This window comes from Daphnia carinata, chromosome 2 (assembly GCF_022539665.2).
Source record: "Daphnia carinata strain CSIRO-1 chromosome 2, CSIRO_AGI_Dcar_HiC_V3, whole genome shotgun sequence".
Lineage (NCBI taxonomy): Eukaryota > Metazoa > Arthropoda > Branchiopoda > Diplostraca > Daphniidae > Daphnia > Daphnia carinata.
The window spans coordinates 4381091-4397431 of record NC_081332.1 but is presented as its reverse complement, the minus strand read 5'-3'; the positions used below and the strand labels follow the sequence as shown (position 1 = coordinate 4397431).

Sequence of the window (16341 nt, the reverse complement as noted above, 5' to 3'; positions counted from 1 at the left end):
ATACATGTCAGGAATCATTGAAATGCTCACAAATGACAATGGTCCAGGTACTGCGAGACAGCGACGCCCAGCTCAAGTCTGTCTCCAGCGTCGTCCAGCTGCCTTCAATCTCCGTGTTCCTTCTCGGTGAATTCACCGTCGCCGCCGCCCACCACGGCCGACTTCAGTGAATTTCTCCAGGTGAGTTTTTTGTTTGTTTTTTTTTTTTCTTTAATTACATTCGTGCACATTTTATATATTTTTTTTTTTATCTTAAAAAATATTTTCACACATATTTTTTATACTTGGCTTGAATTTATTTTGTGTGTGTGTGTGTGGCTATTTTCATTTTTTTTTGAATGGCGAGAGCATGTTTTATTAAGAAAAATAGGGCAAAACAAAACAAACAAAAAAAAACAGAAAGAAAGAAAGAAAGAAGCAATTGCAAAAGACGTAATTTATTGTTCATGTGATTGTGTTTCGTTTTTTTTTATTTAGCTGTCCCCGATCCCGCTGTAGTTTGATGAATCGGTATGGTTTTTTTTGTTTTTTGTTTCTCGTTGACTTTGATCGACTACTTCTTCAGGCTTCTGCCAGTTTATTTGTTCGCGATTTTTCTAACTTGACGCTGTCGGATCACGAACAACGCGAACTCTACGAGGCGGCCAAGACCATCCAAAAGGCCTATCGATCCTACGTAGGACGGAAGAGGGCCGAGGAACAGGAGAAGGAACGGGCTGCTGCCGTGATCATTCAGAACTATTACCGACGTTACAAACAGGTTTTGAAAAACAAACAAACAAAACAAAACAAAAAAAAAAATAACGAGACATAAAACATATAAAAACAAAAACAAATTGTGAAGAAGATTGGGGGAAAATCCAAATTTTTTATTCAACTATTTTTGAAAAATAACTTTTCTGCATTTGGCTTGAAACACCTTTTCTTTCTACCTTAAAATTTAATTCTTACATTTCCAATTACTATTTATCCTATCCTTTATCGAGAAACTATTAACACAGTCATTTTCTTCTTTATTCCATTCATTATATATATTTTTTTTTTTTTTTCAAAATGATTGACGCGAATGCGATTTTTATCCATCAGATTTCTACTTTTTTTTTCTTTACTGAAAAAAAAAATTTAATCTTAACTTTTTTTTTCCTGTTTGCACTGATATTTAGATTGGAGAAAAAAAAAATCCTTATTTACATGACAACAAGTGAACAAGAATTTCACATTCTTTGTTGTTCACTTGTTTTTATTAGTTACATTTTCTATAGTCCTTCTTAGATGGCGTTGATTTACACAACATTATAGAATAGACTTTCTTCAAAACATATTTTTCAAAACAAATAACACTCCCACCCCTCTTTTTAAAACTCACTTTTATTTATATTTATTCAAACAGCAATTTGTTCTTATAGTAATGCCAACTATTGATTTTTATGACAGTACGTCTACCTGAAGCAGATGACTAAAGCGGCCGTCGTCATCCAGAACCAGTTCCGCTCCTACTACGAACACAAACGCTTCAAGAAGAACATGGAGTCGCCGTCCACATCCGCATCAAACAATGGAGCGGGGAACGCCGGAATAGCCTCGGCGGCCGCCGTTGCCGCCGCTTACCGCAACTACCGCGAAACGTCGTTAACGGCCAGCTCTGCCCGCCAGAGTCGAGAAGGCACTCCGACCTCATCCGCGCTCAAGTAAAGAAAACAATCGATTTATTTTATTTTATTTTATTTTATTTTTTTAAGTGCAGTTTGTGCATTAGCCTCTTTTATTTTGGGGGGGGAGGGCGTTGTCTGATCCTCAGCTTCTTGACGAAGATCTTTTTCACGCACTGCCGGTTCTTCCGCGCCGGCTCCCTCTTTAGAGCCTTTGAAGCTCGAGCGTTCTTTTTTTGCTCTTTCACTCATCTTTATGATGAACAAAAAAAAAAAAAAAAAAAAAAATTAGATCCGCTCGTGATTTCGTTGGCCCTTTTTTTTCATTGTGTTTCTGCAATACGCTTCTTTGCTCTTTTCACTGCTCGTTGAATGTTTTGTTTCCTTAATTGAATTGGATCGGCTCTAGATGCGAGCGTACTGTTTGTGGTAGCGGAAACGCACCACTTTGATGCTTTCTTTTCTTTTTTTTTTTTTTTTTTTTTTTTTTGAATTCCTCACTTTCCTTTTTAAATGCTTCTCGAATAGCGATTTTTTATTTTCCGATGCCAACGTCTGTCGCCGTCCAATTACGACGGGACAAGGAAGTGTGTAGGTGGCAGGCAAATAGAGCGTCCCGTCTGTTTTTGCTGACGTAGAGACGGACTTAGAAAGGGTCGTAATTGACGGACATTAAATGTGTAATAAGGAAGTTTTTCACGTAACGAAAACTTACGTCTGTTGGAACGCAAAGTTTTTCGCTTTCAAAAAAAAAAAAAGGGGGGGATCGTTTCAGCAGGTCGTTCGATCTGTTCTTCATTGCAAATGGCAAAAACTGTTGAACAGGTTCCCGATCCTTCGGGACTTTCGTCCGCTGACTGCTTGATTGGCATGCCATGATTAAACAACAAAAACGTAACGTAACGTCTGTGCTCTCCTCCCAAACAAACAAACAAAAAATGTAAAAAGGGATTTGTTGTTTTTTCTCGAATGGCCATTGACAGGACGAAAGGCGGGGCCGGCCTTGTTTATTTTCGTTCATTTCCGTTTAACCGAACGCGTATTATCGATCGCCTTGTTATCGTATCACGGCCAGATGCTTCCTTTCTTCATCTTAGTGCCGGTCAAACAAGGAACATATCCAATTTTCTTTTAGTTATTATTATTTTTTTTTTTTGAAATGGGGTACCATGTTTACGTCGTTGTGTGTCCATTGATGCATTTGGCATTGGTCATTTGCCTATCATCTAACGTAGAATAGCCGAGTTCAACAAGTCTGATGTTGGCATGGCTGTTATCGACAGAACATAATAGGAAAAAGATGGCGTATTTTTTGAATGTTCTACTAATCGTTCTGCTTCATTGTTGATGTAGGCGGACCTATTCACAGCGTCGGCAACATCAGGCAGCGAGGAAGATACAGCAATTCATGCGCCAATCGAAAAACAAGTGAGTTTTTTTTTTCTTTTTTTCAATTTAATAAATCAACGTCATGTTGAAATGTTATGTTTTCATCGTTATCCAACTCTCTCTTGTTTGTAACCATTAATCACGATGGAGGGGGGGGGAGGGGCTAATCAATCAGGTTTTTTTTTTTTTTTTTTTTTTTTTTTTTTTTTGCGGGGAGTTGGGTGTAGGGATCGCTACTTCCGAAATGTTGTAAATCAATGCGGAAAGCAATCTAATTTGACCCCCAGTTGTCCGCTTGGAATTTAATCACATCGCCCGCCTTGCCAACCAGATGAAAAATTCTTTTCTAGATCGTGTTCTTTTCTTTTTTTATTCCAGCCTCCCTCTTATTTTTTTTTGTGTGTGTGTGTGTGTGTGTGTGTGTGTGTGCTTCAGTCGTGAAGCGGGTGTAGGGAGTAATGAGGTCCCCTTGGGTCATCCACCTTGTGATGGATGATCCCACCTACTCTTCGATAATAGAACTCGGTTGCAAAGGCTATTAAACATACATCCCCCCCCCTCTCTTGTTATTGCTGTCACCGATCGCTGTATATCAAAATTTTCATGAATCTTTTTCACTTTTATCTTGCCTCTTTAACCATGCCGCTTGTGTGCAACAACTAACACTTAACACCTTCCTTCAGTCTTCTGGACGTTGTCGTGAAATCGGTAAGGTTGCAATGTAGTACGACCTTTTTTTTTTTCAATTTAAGTTTCTTCCTCGGTTGGCCAGTTAAGAGATTTTGATTGAATTTCTTAATCGAATTGTGAACGCGTTTGAAAAATTGAAAGAACGATTTGATTCACGTTTGTATTTCGTGCTGGTTTCAGGTTGCAGAGAGAGAGGGCGTTACGGCGGGCGGCAGAGTCTCATCCAGAGATGCCAGTGGATCTTCAACAACAACAACAACACAGAGCCCCGGTAGCGGTAATAGCCCCAGCAATTCAAGTTCCAGTAGTAGCGGATCCGTCGGAAGTTCCATGACCTATCACAGTCTCAATTGAACACGTGGCAAAAATAAGGTAATTGCAAGTTCATTTTTATTTTCATTCGCGCGCCGTCCCATCCGAGTCTTAATTACAGCCGGACACACAACATTACAGACAATGGAGGGGGGGAGGGGAAGGACACGGGACAAAGATGAAAACGATGTTGTGACAGCTGTTTGTGTAAATGGTCAGGGCCATAAGCTTCGTCCGGCCCATCTTACCCGTAGACGCAAAGTACTGCCCGTCTGGCGTTCGCATTATGTCGATGCGCACCAACTCGGCCGGAACGTACAGACACATGCGCCTCTCTTTTGTTTTGTTTTTTTCCTTCCTATTGGAGCGCTACAATTTTTTTTTTTTTTTATGAACCTTCTTTCCTCGTCAGCTGGGCCATTACACGCCCAGCTGTCTTCGAAAAGAAAAAAAAGGGAATATCGAAAGAAAATAAGTCCTGGGCCAGCAATTCTCTCCAGAACAGTTTGCGAACATTTCCGCTTTTCTTATGCGCCTCCTTTTTATATTTGCCTTTCACTGTAAAGCTTCAACTTTTATGCGTCCGTTATTAATGATCACATTCTAATTCTTCTCTTTTTTTCTGGAACATTTTTTTTTTTTTTGTTTCGTTTTTTTTTTCTTTAATGATTTCAAAGACTTGCAGAGCGACAGCAAGAAATGAAAAAACAAAAACAAAAACAAAAACAATCGGATTCAACAGTTTAACGTTCTGCGGCTTAAGTGGGAACTGGAACAACTTCGGCTGAAAAAAGCTGGAAATTCATTCGGTTTCGTATGCTGTTCCACAACGGTCGATCCCAATTTTCTTCTATTTTCTTACCCACTTGATTCAATCTCTTCTATTTCAACTGGAATACCTTCTTTTCTTCAGCCAACTGGAGGATACACACCTCATCGATTTCCCGTCCGTTCAACTTCTGTGGACATCCTTCGAATTTCTTCTTCTTCTTCATCCTCTCCGCCCCTCCTCCCACATTTTGCGCAAATGGAAATCGACCCGCATTTTCTTTTCCTTTTTTTTTTTTTTTTTTTTTTTTTTTTTTTTGACGCTTGTGTTGTTTTCTATAAGATTTCAATCACATTCCTCCAAACAAACTTTATTTTGGTGCGGACGAACTAGAAACTAGCGAAACAAAAGTTTTTATTCGTCCCCATTGTTTCCTCCCTTTTTTTTTTTTTTTTTATAAAGATAAAACAATCAATCAAACTCGATCAAATGACGTGCACGATGTGTGTTATAGCGTTAGGGCATTTAGAGGGCCCCATACCTATATATATAATGTAATGTATTATTTTTTTGAAAAACAAAAACAAAAGAATGATGGGCTGTTCACGAGAGAGAGCCGATAGTCCTCGGCGTGAACGTGTGTGATTGCTCCTTACTTTTAATTCTGTACATAATCAAGATCGGTACTCAAGTGCGTGTACTATATTTATGAGCCATTGTTTTTAGTCGTGTAACGTTTCTTTGATCAACCCTACCGGTGTTATCTAATCGATCGTTTTCTTTTTTCCTTTTTTGTTTTTAATGCAATCAAATCAAGTGCGCGTGTGCAAAGAGAAAGTATAGTAACAGGGCTTTAAACAGCCCCCCCTCCCCATTTTTTTTTTTTTTTCAAATGTCATCTAGTCTGTGATGATTTCTGTTTTTTTTTTCGTGCATTTTTATCTTTTCATTCAGAATTTTTTCACGTTTTTTCACGTCCGCTGGTTGTGCGATTTTCGAATTTTTTCTTTCCCGCGTTCGTTCCTGTTTGGGAAATGCTTTTCTTTCACACCTGAAAATCATTCGCGTTGCGTAATGCAGTTAAAACGCTCTCTATTTCTTCTCTTGTTTCCGCTATCGACAGGGTTTAGCTCCTCCCCTTTTTTTTGAATCTTTAATAATAATAATAAAAAAAAAAAGGAAACCCCTCCCGAAAAATGCGTAGTTTTTAATAAAAAAAAACCCGATAAAAGCTGCGAATTTCGTCAGCTGTGTGGACGAAGTATTCAACCAATGTATATATAATTGAGTGAGGTAAGGGGGGGAGGGGCAGTGAGAGGAAGTTGGGAAAAGAAAAAAAGGAAGCGGAATAATAAGATATTGATTCGACTGCCTCTAGCGCCCCGTTTTTGAAAGAATAGTGGGAAGAACAAAAAAGAAAAATGAAATAAACTCCCCTTTTTGATGATTATTATACCTCATAGATTTAAAAAAGAGAAAAAGGAAAAGCCCATCAATTTGATTCTTTTGTTCTTTTATTCCTTTTGCATCGACAGTTTGCGTATTTCAAATTCTGCTGCTTCCATTTTTTCGAATTGAATTTTTTTTTTCTTTCTCGTTCACGTTTTCTATCAAACTCAAAATGTTCAGCAAAAAAAGGAAATGCTCCAAATCTTATTAGTCGTGTTCGTTCTATTCGTGATGATACAATTTGTTTGTTTTTTTTTTTCCCTTCGCCTCTTTCCCTTCTATGAAATTACGTCACACCGCGCCATTAAACTGCCGACCCCCATTTCAAATTGCGTTGCATGGGGTTTTCTTGGTTCACCTCGTTCAAAAACAAAAGAGGGAAATTCAATTTGAAAATACTTGTTGCCCTCCATCGAATTCAGTCAAACAAAGTCATTGGTTCAATCTGCTGCCACCGAGTTGCTCGGAGAATCCCATCGTGACACACTTGCTCCCCCTCTCCCCCCCCCCCCCCTCATTCTCCTCGTGCGAAGTCAACCATTTTGCCAATTGTACCATAATTCACGCGTGAAAAGAAACTTGACTCGAATGTCCTCCTTCCTCACCGCCCAATTTCCCTCTCAATCGTTTACACAGACACACACACGCTCACGCAGAAAGAAAACGCTCTTCAAATTCGACTACGCCCTCCCCCCTCTAACAATTGAATAGTCTTGAAATTTTTCTTCTCTTTCTCTCGTGTCTTTTTCTATTTCTCTTCTCTTTTTTTTTTTTCATTTTCGAACTCTTCCCTTTCATCTTTTTGATTCTAAATGATGCGATTTTCTTTCCTCTATGTATAACATCTCCACCTTATTATTATCATTATTATACATATACATACTACAAAAAAAAAATTATATCACTACTCGGACAGGTCTCTCTTTCCTCTCCCCCTCTTTTTGCAATTTTTATTCCCTGTTGTATTCAAATACAAAAAGAAAAAGGAAGAATAATTTCCCTGTGCAAATTACACACTTCCGGAAAGATGGTCTTTTCATTCGTGTATGTAAAATCAAGACACACGTTGAAACGATCTTCGATGAAGAATTTAAAATATTCCATCGCGGACCGAACATTCAGAAAAAAAAAAAAAAAAAATTCAGAAACGTTAATTTCTTTTTCCTTTTTTTTTTTTGTTTAACTCGAAATGAGTTAATGACATGCAGAAATGATGTCGACGGGCTTCATTCAAATGAAAGGGCAAACAAAAAAAAAGGGGGCTGTCATTCGCCAAAGATTGAAGAAATCAATCTCTGGTCCCTTGCCCCCAATTTTCAATTTCATTCCGCCCGGAATGTCTCTCCTTACCATTCCTCTGAAGAGAAACAACACGGGGTATGTATCGCCCATTGTTATATAATATAATATCTGTCTCATGTTTTTTTTTTTGTTTTTTTTTAGTTCGACTGCATGTGTGCATATCAATTGGCATGTTAAATATTGTTCTTGAACACACATACACACACACTGTGTGTGTGTGTTTCGTACAAATAGACAATCAGTGAGAAAACATAGAAACCTGTTCATCCCCCCCTTCGGCATGGCAAAAGACAACACGAACCAATCACGGTGAGTTTTCCATCATAGCTTCAGTTTTGGTTGGACATTGGCAATTCAATTTTCGTTTGTTTTTATTTTATTTTTTTCCTCCCACTATTTTTTTTTTCCGGTTCAAAATGGCCCTCCTTTTGTTGTTGTCCGTGACACGAGGAAACGTGAAATCAAAGGGACGTCTCCTTCCGGGCATCTTCCCCTTCAGCGACATACAACGACCGGAACTTCTCAAAGGTAAGCCAAACACTCAACATCTTTTATTTTTTTTTTTTTAAATCAGTTGAAAAATATCCGTCAATCCATTGATATGGCCGTACGTGTATGCGCCGATCGTTTTTCCCATCCGGTGTTGTTGAAATCGTCTCACATCCGCAGATGATGAACAGAAGGGGGGGGGGGGGGATAAGGAAATATGCGGCAGCACGGCCCTAAAGAGGGGAGGGCGAAAAAAAAGAGGAAACGAAAAGCTTGAGATCAATTCAAGTAGCTGCTGAGTCGTGAGTGTTGCGTGAAAGATGAACGACTAGAAGAGAGGAGGGTGGGGGGGTTGATAGCCGTAACGTTGTTTTTTAATACAGACGAGCATGAAGCGTGTTCAAATCTAGCGCCTCATCAAACACTTGTAGTGGTCGTGCCCAGCAACTCGACGTTACTCTCTCTTGTATTCCGTCTCTGTCTTTTGTTTTTGTTTTTTTTCGTGACAATTTTTTCTTTTTTTTGTGTGTGTAACTGCACGGCGGCTGATAAGGCACGACGAGTGCCGTTCGGGGTCTTATCATGTCGGCAGGAACCGGAATGCTTCAACAGTTTTTTCTCGCGCTTCCCTCTATTCGTTTTTTGTTTTCCCGTCTTGCGAATTGTTGAGAGAAAGATAAGTCGAATCGAAAAACAGCAGTCACAATAACATTCCAGTCGAATACGTACAGGGCCTCTTCCAAAATAAAAATAAAAAATTAGATCCATCTCTCATTTTGCCCCGTGAAATAGCAAAACAAAATTCGAATTTTTCATTTTTTTTTTTTCCCGCGCCAATTTTTTTTTTTTTTTTTTTTTGGTTTCATCCTGATATGGCTCTAGAAATTTACACAGAATTTTTCATTTTTTTTTTTTTTTTTGAGTGAGAGGTTTAAGTTAATGACGAAAACAGGAAGAATAGGCCGAGTATGAGAGCCGTTCCAGTAAGCGCGTGAGTCGCTGACGAAAAGGCGGCCGTGCCATCGTCGTTTGACCGGTGAAAAATGGCCGTACTTGCGTTGAACGCCACCTCTTCGTTGCAGTAATGCAAATCGCAGCAATTCACGCACACCTTTTTTTTTTCAATTAAAAAAACAAAACAAAATTCATTACGTTACGTCATCGAATAATTTTTGAAAACGAAAAATCCAAAAAAAGGAGAAATTTCATTTTTTTTTTTTTTTTTTTCTTTAAAATAAAGGCAATGGGCAGTTGATCGATCAATAAAATCGACCGCGGGCGGCTCTCCTGTTTCTCAAATCTCACCCACTTCTATCTCCCCCGAAAAAGAAAAAAAAAAAGAGTAACAGGAGAGGCTAAAGTGCAAGTGTACACACAGTCTCCATCTGGCGAAGCGTCGCAAACAAAAAGTCAGACAAAAAAAAAAAACTTTTTCGTGCAGAGCGTACCGTCTGATTGGTTGATTTATCTCGACGGCAACCGACTTGCGAGAAACATGTTTGCGGAGTAGCGCACGTTTTCGTAACGGCCAACGTTTTCCCTCGGCCGTCCATCACGTGATGTGTGTGGCAAACGCTCAAATCTTCTTGGGAAAAAAAAAATAAAAATAAAAACAATCAATCAGTTATGAATTTCATTCAAATATTTGAAAAATCAAACTCTTTTGTGTTTTATTTTTTATTTTTTTTTTTTTTGGCGGTTTAATTAAATTTGAACGTTTATAGTCACCTGTTGGGCAGGGTCTTTCAATGGCGAAGCGGTTGCAAATGTCGTTGCTAGTCACGTTGACGCAATAGTAGCAGGCCATCTCTACGACAATGGTAGGAAAAAGGAACAAAAGAATTATAATGGATCGTGATGGCGCTGGATTAAAAAATAAGGTCAAAGCTTGGCGCGGTTAATTAGATTCTCGCCGTGCTCCATTATTCCATTGAATTCGATCAGGCACGCAGCGTTTCTATTGGCCGCTGCGGTCGACTACCATCATTGTCTCTTTCATAATAAACGTCACGAGGCCGGCTGCCCGTCTCAGCCAAGAAAAAAAAAAGGGGGCTTCATACATTGTTGAAACTGAGAAACGCGCGCACGACCTCCTGTCCACGTTTCTTGTCCGTCTACGTGATTTGAAACGAAATTAACCGTGAAAAGCTAGTGGATAATTGACGTCCCACTCGCCTCTTTTTCTCTACTTTTTGGCCTTTTTCCCTGGCGTTTTAAAGTCAAAAGTCCTTGACTATCGACCCCACAATTCCGCCGTCGTCTCAAAGTCAATCGGCGTATTTATTTATTTTTTTTTTTCTTTTCAACACTCGTAACATACGTCCGTGCGTCCGCCTTCTGTTTGCCTACTGCTACACAGCTGACCCTCCCACTTTAAAACTCCAGGACACTTTACGAAATATATATTTTTCTTTTGCCGGTTAGATTAAATAGTGGAATAAGGTTTTGGGATCCATCTTCCTTTTTCTTTTTTTACGTGATCCCTTTTCCTTTTCACTCGATACATGCCAGAAAAATCAAAAAAAAAAGGGGAAGAGCCCGTGTTTCAAAAAAATAGGGAAAGAACATACTAAACATTTTTGTAAGGATTGATCGATCGAAAAAGATCACCGCCGCTGTCGTCGTTCCTCGGGACGAGTCCACACACACTCGTCGGACACACATCTTCTTCTCCCATCTTGTTTGATCTCTTGGACCCTATAAATTCGTTTCTTTTTTTTTTTTTGTTTTTTTCCTTGGACCTTGCCCGTTTACAATCCACTTTTACTTCGACAAAGCTGTAAAAAGGCGTCGTTTTTTTCTTTTTGCATCACATTTTTTACGACTATAAACCCATGTGCTTTACGTTTCGACGTAAAGGTCCGCTTATGCTCTGTGTAGTCGTTGATTGATGCGCAGGAGATCCGTTTAATCTTCCTCATAGCGCAGCATATTTTCATTTGAAAATTTTCATCAATGCGACAGTTTCTTTTTTTTTTTTTTTTTTTCTATGTAGAACCAACCGATGTCCTTCCACTTAATGGGCAAATAGAAAAGAATTTTGACCCCCCCCCCCCTCCCTTTCTCCCCAAAAGAAAGAAAACATTGTGAAAATATGTTGGGTGGTCGTACAGCTCAGCGCACACCGTTACGTGTTTAGCCTGCCGTATAACGTCTTCTAAGAGCTCCTATACAATGTAAAGAAAAGCGAATCAAGAACCATTAAACGGTCAGTTACCGCCCTTTTTTTTTTATTATTATTATTTTCTTTTGAAAAAAAAAATATGCTTCTAGGATTTGTGTCAATACGTGTTGAAGATCTATTGATCGGTGAGCCAAGGATATCGTTTCATTTTCCCTCCTCCACCCACACACGGAAATTATTATGCATACGGCTTCGTTGGCCCCTATTTGCCACCGTGTTACAATAGCCTACTGACGAGGGTCTTTGCATCCCCCCCCCAACACTCACGCACAATAAGATTGCCGTGATGCGCAAGCCGTTAGGCAAACGTGATGGGGTAAACAAAAAGAAAAATCGTAAAGTCCCGATGCCAATTCGTGAACTTTGCTCGAGTTTCCATTTCGAAAAAAATAATAAAGAAGATGAGCTTTTCTACTTGTAATAGTATAACAATACAGTTACATGTTGCACGCCGCGAAATCCATCAACGTCTTCGACAATAGCAAAGTCTGCTAGTTTATTGTTACGCAATTCGTCCCGCTCGATGATGGCTTTTCTCCTCGCATCTGCTCCCCTTTCGACCATAAACTTGGTACGCACACAGACAACATTGCAGATTGTAATATCGAGAAGTAGCTTGACTTTGCGTTCATCAATCTCCCCGCGAGATATCCACCCTTCTTCATCTGTGTGTGTGCACACACTGAAATAATGATCTTTACCGAACAGATGAAGATTGAACGTCTTGGGCGTGGCTTCGCTATACGCGCATCAGCAACGTACGGCGTCCATTGAAAAGTTTGACAGGAGATTATCAAAGCAATGATGATGATGATGATAAAGACTAAGGATAACTAACTAATGAGGACATGGGGTGTAGGGGAAAAAAAAGCAATCAGTTGCCATAGTGTCATCGTTATGTATCTGTTAAATCGTCTCCCGTGTTCTGTGTCTTGACAAGCACCAAATGATGGGCAAATCGAATAATGGGAGAAACGTATTCCGTGCATCCGGCCGATGGGTTATGACGTGTTGGTTGATGATGTGGGCACAAAAAAAAAAAAAGAAGTCGTATGGAATTACATGTTCTATACTTTTTGCCGTGTTGCCTGATGGGCACGATGTGTACAATGTACACCTAACGGTTAGCACTCCGGTCGGATTACGGCCCAGCGGGATATACTTTTCTTCTTCTTTTTTTTCAGACTTGTTTTCCATTTCCCGTCACTTTTCTTTTTGATGTTGGGGAATACGCTATTCTTTCCATTTTTGTTTGCGCTAGGAGGAGGTGCATTTGAGTTGTTTTTTTCAAATATAGGCTTACAGATTTCTTTTTTCTTTGTCAAAGCTTTTAAGGAATAACAAAACAAGTTGGATAGCGGGAATGTTGAAAGCAATCACCTCCATTTTTTTTTTTTTTTTTACCCCAATAATATTTTTGTAGTGCGGGCCAGCGTTTTTTTTTTTTTTTAACGTTCATTAGTGAATCAGAAAGCCATTTGGAAAAAGCGGAGAGCACAAGTCAAAGGGAATGTGCAAAAAGATGCTGGTATCTGTTATTAGAAAATAGCTGTGTGGATGGCGTGATTGATTTCGACACTGACTCGATGGTCTTTACAATGTGGTCTTCCTTATACTTTGTAAATAGTAGTCTACTTCTTTTTTTTTTTTTTTTTTTTTTAACCCTCGTGTTTTTCTTCATTGTACTGGATGCTCTCCCTTTGCGATTTGTGACGCGTTCCAAACACTTTTTTATTTTTTTTTTGTACGTGTCTTCAGAGTTGAGATCTATTCATGTTCGACAACGACATCAACTCACCTTTTTTCCCCATTTTCTTGGGGGGTGCTTGGATACGATTTGTTAATGAACGCTTGTTCCCCCCCACTTCTTTTATTCTTCTTCGAGTCTATAATCTGCAAATAGTTTCGATCATCATCTTGTTTCATAAAGTTTTGCTTGATTTTTTCTTTTATCTGTCGTCTCGTCAGATCTCAATTCATGGCTCTTACGTCACCATGTCTGAAGAGGAGGGCAACAGCTGTAAAGGAGGGACAGATTAAAAGTAAAGTATGATCGAGTTATCAACGGCATTAAATTGCCGCTGATTGGCGTCTGTTTCATTCGACGTCAATCCTGCGATTTTTTTTTTTGCCCACTACAAATTTCTATTTTCTAAAGGATTTCACGGATCGATAGCCAACGAAATCAATCACGATTAAGCGCTTAATTGCCCGATGGAAGTATATCCTTCCGCCCCTCTCTTTTTTTTTATTGAACGGCCAATGTTCACGCTATCAATCCCTCCCGATCTATTGGTAATCTGTAGCTTCAGTCTACATGATTTATTTAAGGCGGAAAGGCAATGCCCCCGACATTTTGTTTGGTGGGCATTTGACAGACGAGACACGACATCTTATTTTTTTTTTTTTTTTCAATAACAATATGTACGACGCGCACCACTAGTAGATTTCTTTGTTTTCGATTGCGTTTAAAAATTCACGTAGGTCGCGTTTTATTTTGTTTGTTTTTTTCTACTCAATTTTTGATGTGTTTCGTGGTGCTCTCTACGAGTATTTTATGCATTATTTGTTTGACTGCAGCATACTACTAGGATAGTGAACACTGTATACTCCAACCTAGCTCGAGGCAGTTTGTTTTCATTTTTTTTTCTTTTCATATCTTTGTCGTATTCCTCCCCCCCGCCCTTCCTTTTGTCCCGTCATCCATTTTCTACGGCTCCTTCTGAATGATGTAGGCCAAATGATTTGAAAATATAAATACTAGAAATAGTAGCGATTCCACTGGAAGGCATGTACACATAGCGTCGCGTTGCTCGCCAAAAAGAGAGAGAGAGAGAGACGTTCAAATCACGTCTAAAAGCTCTTTGACTTGACGGACGTACCCCATCGAAAGCAGGATGATATAGACGTCACATACATCACAGTACAACAGACCATCTGAAATTGCCTTTTTTTTTCCTTCCCTCTAGTAGGTAGCACGTCATAAATGGCACCAGATTCAAATTAGATTTTCGTTTTTCCCTCCTTTTGTAATGATTTTTCAATTTAATTATCACGAATCGTCAAGTTTTGCTCCCGAACGTTTATCGTGAATCCATCTTAAAAATTAAGAAAATACATCGATGCCTAGTTGTTTGGAAGCAATTGAATTGTACCGTTCGCCATCCGAGTTAAATATCACGACGCACGGCAGGCGCATTACTACTCACCGTCTGAGGCGGAATCGATGTCGAAAAGATGTCCGAATCTATCCTCTTCAATGGACATCATTTGAGCTGAGCCGGGCATTGCGGTCAAGGCGGCCAGTGCGAAAACGGTGGCCATCGTCGACGATATTGCCCAATGATCCATGATGCCAACTGCGGAATCCGTTTCCCCTTCCGGGGGGAGAGCGTAGTGATAAGATCTTAGTCCCGAATGCACCGATGGAAAGCGGCCAGAGATGAATCAGAACGAAGCCGACAGCGAAAATTGTAGGCAAAAAAAAAAAAAAAATGCGTGTTTGAGTTAGTTTCTTTTAATCCATCATCGCTCGATCGTTTTGGACACGATTCAGTTCACATGTACAGACACACCCTATCCATCATATCACACTATAAATGGGGGGAGGTCGAATAGACTTAGGTGGCGGATATTTGAAGGAAACGGAACGTCAACGGCGCACTCAACGAAAAAAAAAAATAAACAAACAAACAAAATGGTCAGTAGAAATATCGGTGGGGGGGAAATATCGGAAGGAAAAGACTACGAGTTGTGACCGCCTCGCTATCCACCATCCAACTGGTGATCGGAGCGTATCTTCCTGGCTTTTGTGTCTGGAGCTTTAGCCCACGAAGCATCCGCACCATGCGCTATGCAAACCATTCACCGCGACGCCGACGCTCTACTCTTCGCATTTGATTTCCTTATGTCATTTTTTTCTCTTCTGCGTATGCAACAGAATCCGTACCGCAAATTCAATCACTGTTTGTGTTGTGTTAGATTAAAGTTCTTATTGCAGTGTATTTACTAAAAGTTGCAAATGGATTCTCGGTGTGCTCGGAGAGAAAAAAAAATCTCATTTCCCTTGCGGTTGGACCTCGGATTTTAACTGTCTCCATTTTTCAAGGTTTGCCCGAAATCTGATCAAACTCTAATATACGATGGATGGGGGGGTGGGGGGGTGGGGAGGTTTATCTATTGCTGTAATAATCATAGCAAAGCTGTCGGTTGCCAAACTCATCGTATAGGAGGGAAAATGAAAGGACTCTAAAGTCAGTTGCCCTTGCCTCTTGTGTTGCTATTTCGCTGTTTGTTGTATTTGAAAAAGCAAACGCATCAGCACCCCGTTGGAGCCATTATTTTATATACCCTCATTCGTTACGATTTCCCGAGAACAGCCCAACGTTTTGCTTGCCAATTCTTTCCTTCCGGCGTTACCGAGACGACGTGTGATTTCACGGCAAAGGCTAGAATAGTGTAACAACCCCAAAAGAAATTCGAGGGAATTGAGCCAAACGGAAGTAAGCACCTCAAAATGGAGGACGTTAAGTGACTATCTGCGCTGAACCACTGACGCTTCGCTATTTATTTAAAAGGCTCCGCTTCTCCAGCGAAATTTGATTTTTATGAAGACCGTTTAGTTTCGACCCTCGTCTCCTCTTCTTTTTTTTTTTGTATCCCCGTTTTTATTGAAATTAATAGTCAGCCAATCTCGTTGGATGCCAGGAAAAGATGCTTCTTATTTATGTATGAGTTTCTCTCCAGCCGAATTGCATTGAAAGCTATGAAACGCGCTGACATTTAAACGTCACTGTCAAATTCCCAGAAAATCGAAATGGCTGTATCTCTTAAATGGTTGCAACATATGACGGGCCTTTTGAATACGTAAAGATCTAATTGAAAATGTTTCGCCAATGAAAATGAGCATTTCCTACACTTTCTTTTTTTTTTTTTTTGGTCCGTCTCTGGTCTTATTGAAGTCGGTCCGCCCTGTCGGTCCTACGCTGTTGCTTCTTGTGTATGCCACTCTGGTTGATATTTTGCCTGCATCCTTTACTCGCTAATGAGAACTGCTTCCACCATCAGCCGTGTGACTCTTATCTCGAGCATCATTTCGCTCCGCCCTG

The 16341-nt window shown here is 39.9% G+C and overlaps 2 protein-coding genes across 6 annotated transcripts in view; one reads left to right on the top strand and one right to left on the bottom strand.

Moving 5' to 3' along the window:
- The window catches only part of LOC130686797 (calmodulin-binding transcription activator 2-like), a 38363-nt gene that overhangs the window by 19580 nt on the left and 2442 nt on the right, over window positions 1-16341 (top strand). For 2 of the 4 annotated variants that reach the window (XR_009420564.1, XR_009420563.1), the window contains exons 18-25: window positions 48-180; window positions 566-760; window positions 1435-1688; window positions 3003-3077; window positions 3722-3746; window positions 3909-4100; window positions 7467-7635; window positions 7702-8088. Coding sequence is in view for 1 of the 4 variants with exons in the window: in XM_059494183.1 (XP_059350166.1) it covers window positions 48-180; window positions 566-760; window positions 1435-1688; window positions 3003-3077; window positions 3722-3746; window positions 3909-4082 (856 nt within the window). In the remaining 3 variants the exon portion in view is untranslated. Of the gene's footprint in view, window positions 1-47; window positions 181-565; window positions 761-1434; window positions 1689-3002; window positions 3078-3721; window positions 3747-3908; window positions 4101-4717; window positions 7285-7466; window positions 7636-7701; window positions 8089-16341 lie in introns of those variants that run through there. The other 2 variants (XR_009420565.1, XM_059494183.1) reach the window with 2 other exon arrangements.
- On the bottom strand, window positions 7566-14999 carry LOC130686796 (ly6/PLAUR domain-containing protein 6B-like). Of its 2 annotated transcripts, none has more exons than XM_057509956.2 (4): window positions 14443-14999; window positions 9778-9858; window positions 9498-9634; window positions 7566-9160 (listed from the first exon to the last, which is right to left on the bottom strand). In XM_057509956.2, exons 1-4 carry the CDS (start codon window positions 14582-14584, stop codon window positions 8981-8983), a joined length of 540 nt encoding a protein of 179 aa, XP_057365939.1. In that variant the 5' UTR covers window positions 14585-14999; the 3' UTR covers window positions 7566-8980. The 2 variants fall into 2 exon arrangements, with proteins under 2 accessions (XP_057365939.1, XP_057365940.1); XM_057509957.2 differs by having other exon boundaries at window positions 9498-9631.

Bases quoted from the DNA above. Each gene is read 5' to 3' on its own strand.
- LOC130686796 (XM_057509956.2), bottom strand. From the start codon at position 14,584: ATGGATCATTGGGCAATATCGTCGACGATGGCCACCGTTTTCGCACTG. The intron at 9,859-14,442 runs GTGAGTAGTAAT...CCATTGTCGTAG, and splicing joins CATCGATTCCGCCTCAGACG to AGATGGCCTGCTACTATTGC. The intron at 9,161-9,497 runs GTACGCTCTGCA...GAAAAAAAAAAG, and splicing joins ATAAATCAACCAATCAGACG to GTGTGCGTGAATTGCTGCGA.